The 2,732-nt window shown below is 44.9% G+C and overlaps 1 protein-coding gene across 1 annotated transcript in view; it reads left to right on the top strand.

Moving 5' to 3' along the window:
- Window positions 1–316: 316 nt before the first annotated feature.
- The window catches only part of notum1a (notum, palmitoleoyl-protein carboxylesterase a), a gene marked incomplete at both ends in the record, with an annotated part of 9,944 nt that continues 7,528 nt past the window's right edge, over window positions 317–2,732 (top strand). Inside the window, one exon of the mRNA XM_083649096.1 lies at window positions 317–645. Within this exon, the coding sequence (XP_083505222.1) occupies window positions 317–645 (329 nt within the window). The remainder of the gene's footprint in view (window positions 646–2,732) is intronic.

Raw genomic sequence — 2,732 nt, 5'->3', positions numbered from 1 at the left:
TTGGTTCAGCGGCGCTTGTATTGTGGTAGATAAGTGCGTCAACAGCCTATATAGGAATACTCTTTGAAAGGTTGAAATATATCCAGAGAATACAACGGACGAATTTATGAGTCATTTGCGAAAACCTTTTGGTTTTAGTTGACTTTACAAACTTCATGCGTTCCTGGACGAGACGGCAGTGGTGGCGTCTCCAAACCCGTGCGTAATTCTCGTTCATCGCTAGTTTCCATAGGCTACTTTGTTTCTGGTGCCTCGAGGAGCCGTGACATTTGGACACCTACCAACCCTAAATCTTGAAGGCTGATCAGGAGTAAAGATGACAGCGATCCGAATGGTTTCGTCAGTCCTTGTGCTGGTACTGATGCAGTCCGGAGCTCTTTGCGCACGGAGGTTCCGGGGTGGCCGCAACCCGCAACAACCGCGCCGGACACCACCTCCCACGTACCGGGGGGACCGGGTGGAAACCACTGAGAGCTTCCCTCTGGATTTCACCGCCGTGGAGGAGAACATGGACAACTTCATGACACAGGTGAAGAACCTGGCGCAGTCCCTCTACCCTTGCTCGGCCCAGAAGCTCGACTACGACATGAAGCTGAACTTTTTGGAGAATACGACCGTCACCTGCAACGACGGGAGTCCTGCGGGGTATGTGCCAAGCAATTACGAATGCGAAGTGATAATGTATTGTTGATATTGAATGTCTCTAGACCCCCTGCTGATCCAATTAACCCATGCATGGCCCGAGGAACACTATTTACATAATGCGCAGAATATAATTATATTTATGAGTTGAGTTGGTTTATTAATGTGTTCCAAATTCGTAGAGCGTTGCGTAAAAATGTGAAGCTTTTGAAAATAAGTCAAATCAAAATATCAATGTTGCAGCACGGGACAGGGCAGGTTTCAGAGTAAGATGGACAGCTGCTTTGCGTCAACGAAGCGTGAAATATGCGGATAGCCACATGGTCTGCTTCATTTCCTCGGCTTCATTTAGAATGCAGGATTGGCTCTGCAGACAGTTTTCAGATTTAGGTTTTCAATTGCCCACCCCCACCCCCGTCGCTCTCTCTCTCCCTCTCTGATGAATTGTGATTGCACCCTCTGCGCACATTATGTGATTATGTGATTGTGATTTACAGTAGCCTTACAGTATATTTGTCTTTGCTTGCCTTACACTGACACACTGACTTTCTGTAGGCAACTCGATCCAAGAAAATGTGCAGAAGTATTATCCCAGTCAGGCTCAGTTACTTTTGAGCTGGATAAGAAAATTATTTTTGATATGCTCCTTGAGGCATACAATGGATCAGTGTTTTACCATCACTTTTGTTTGCAATGAAATGACAACCACTGTTGACATTGTCATTAAGCACAAATCCATTTGGCAGCAAGAAAGCCTGCATGATTTCCTAACTAAAGAGGGATAAGCCATGGCACTAAAAGCATATTAATATCAGATGGACCACTGTCGCTCCTATTGTGTAATAAAGACAAACAGATGATTCATGTAGACAATGGTCAATATTGTTTTTTCTTCTGCCCCGTTTGGTCGCAGTGACAAAATTCTACTGTCCAATTTGAGCTCTGCCAGGAGGGGCTGCTGAGCCAGTAACATCAAACACCTAAAAGGCAACTGTAGAAGCATATGTTATTGTTACGCCAGATTGTCTTCATATTCTTACTCCCTATGAGACATGCCTTTAGCCCTTATGGGACTTTCAGTTATATGTGAAAAAACTGAACACCACAGGAGATCAACTTTACACATGTACAAGCTGTAACCACAATGAAAATCCAGTGGTTAGATTAGAAGGCCTATATTGGCTTGTACTAGAGACAGTGTATATTAAAGCACTGTTGAATGTGATTATTGTGTTGTGTAGACCTATCATTTGATATTTGATATAGCTTTATTAATGTTGTATAATAATGGCATATGAGGGGGCTTCCGTGGCTCTCTGCCGTTGGGATGTACTGTATATGCTACAGCAGTTAAATAAAGGGCAGACTTATGTTGAAATGGGTTGATATACATGTCTCTTTATGGATTTAGTATGCTGTCTAAATCCTAAAGTGCCTGGTGGAGAGAGTAGTAGTGGCGTAGTAAAGCTCTTAACTCTTCGGGAACGCGGCATGAGGACACGTACAGGGGACAGTCGCTGGCAGATGGCCGTTTCAGTCACCACTATGTCTGCTGTCAGGCAAGATGCTAATCCAGCCAGCCAGCAGCTAGCCATCCCTGCTTCACCCTGCAGGGCTTTACACACTGCTTATTGGCACATACAGATAAGAAAGGACGCAACAGCAAAAAAAAAAAAAAAAACCCTTCATGAAAGTCAAGTCTTGTCATTGATTTTCTCACGTTAGACCCTGCACTTGTTCAAGTGAGTGGGCTGATGCAGTGCCTTGCCCTCCTGATGGCGTGCTCAGCTTGCCAAGCCCTGCCTCCACTTTGTTCTGTGGAAAGCGAGGTGCACTGTCCTCAGCCTACGTTATTGACTGTGGCTCTCAATATAATAGTAGAAGACATTGAACGCAGCCAAAGTGTGATTCAGTGTCTGAAGCAAATAGCTCAGAGCCTCTGCCAAGTCTGTTTGCTTTAATGTTGCTGCAGTGTATCTGGCAATCGCTGGAGGTTAGTCACTGGTAAAAGTCGGGCGGATACACTGTGTGCTGAAGACACATCTGTCAGCATCATTGAGGCACATTTGGAGCATTGTGCTTGATTCTGT

The sequence above is a fragment of the Poromitra crassiceps genome, assembly GCF_964638095.1.
Source record: "Poromitra crassiceps genome assembly, chromosome: 13".
Lineage (NCBI taxonomy): Eukaryota > Metazoa > Chordata > Actinopteri > Beryciformes > Melamphaidae > Poromitra > Poromitra crassiceps.
Note: the sequence above shows the minus strand (reverse complement) of the source record. Positions and strands in the feature narration are given on the sequence as shown.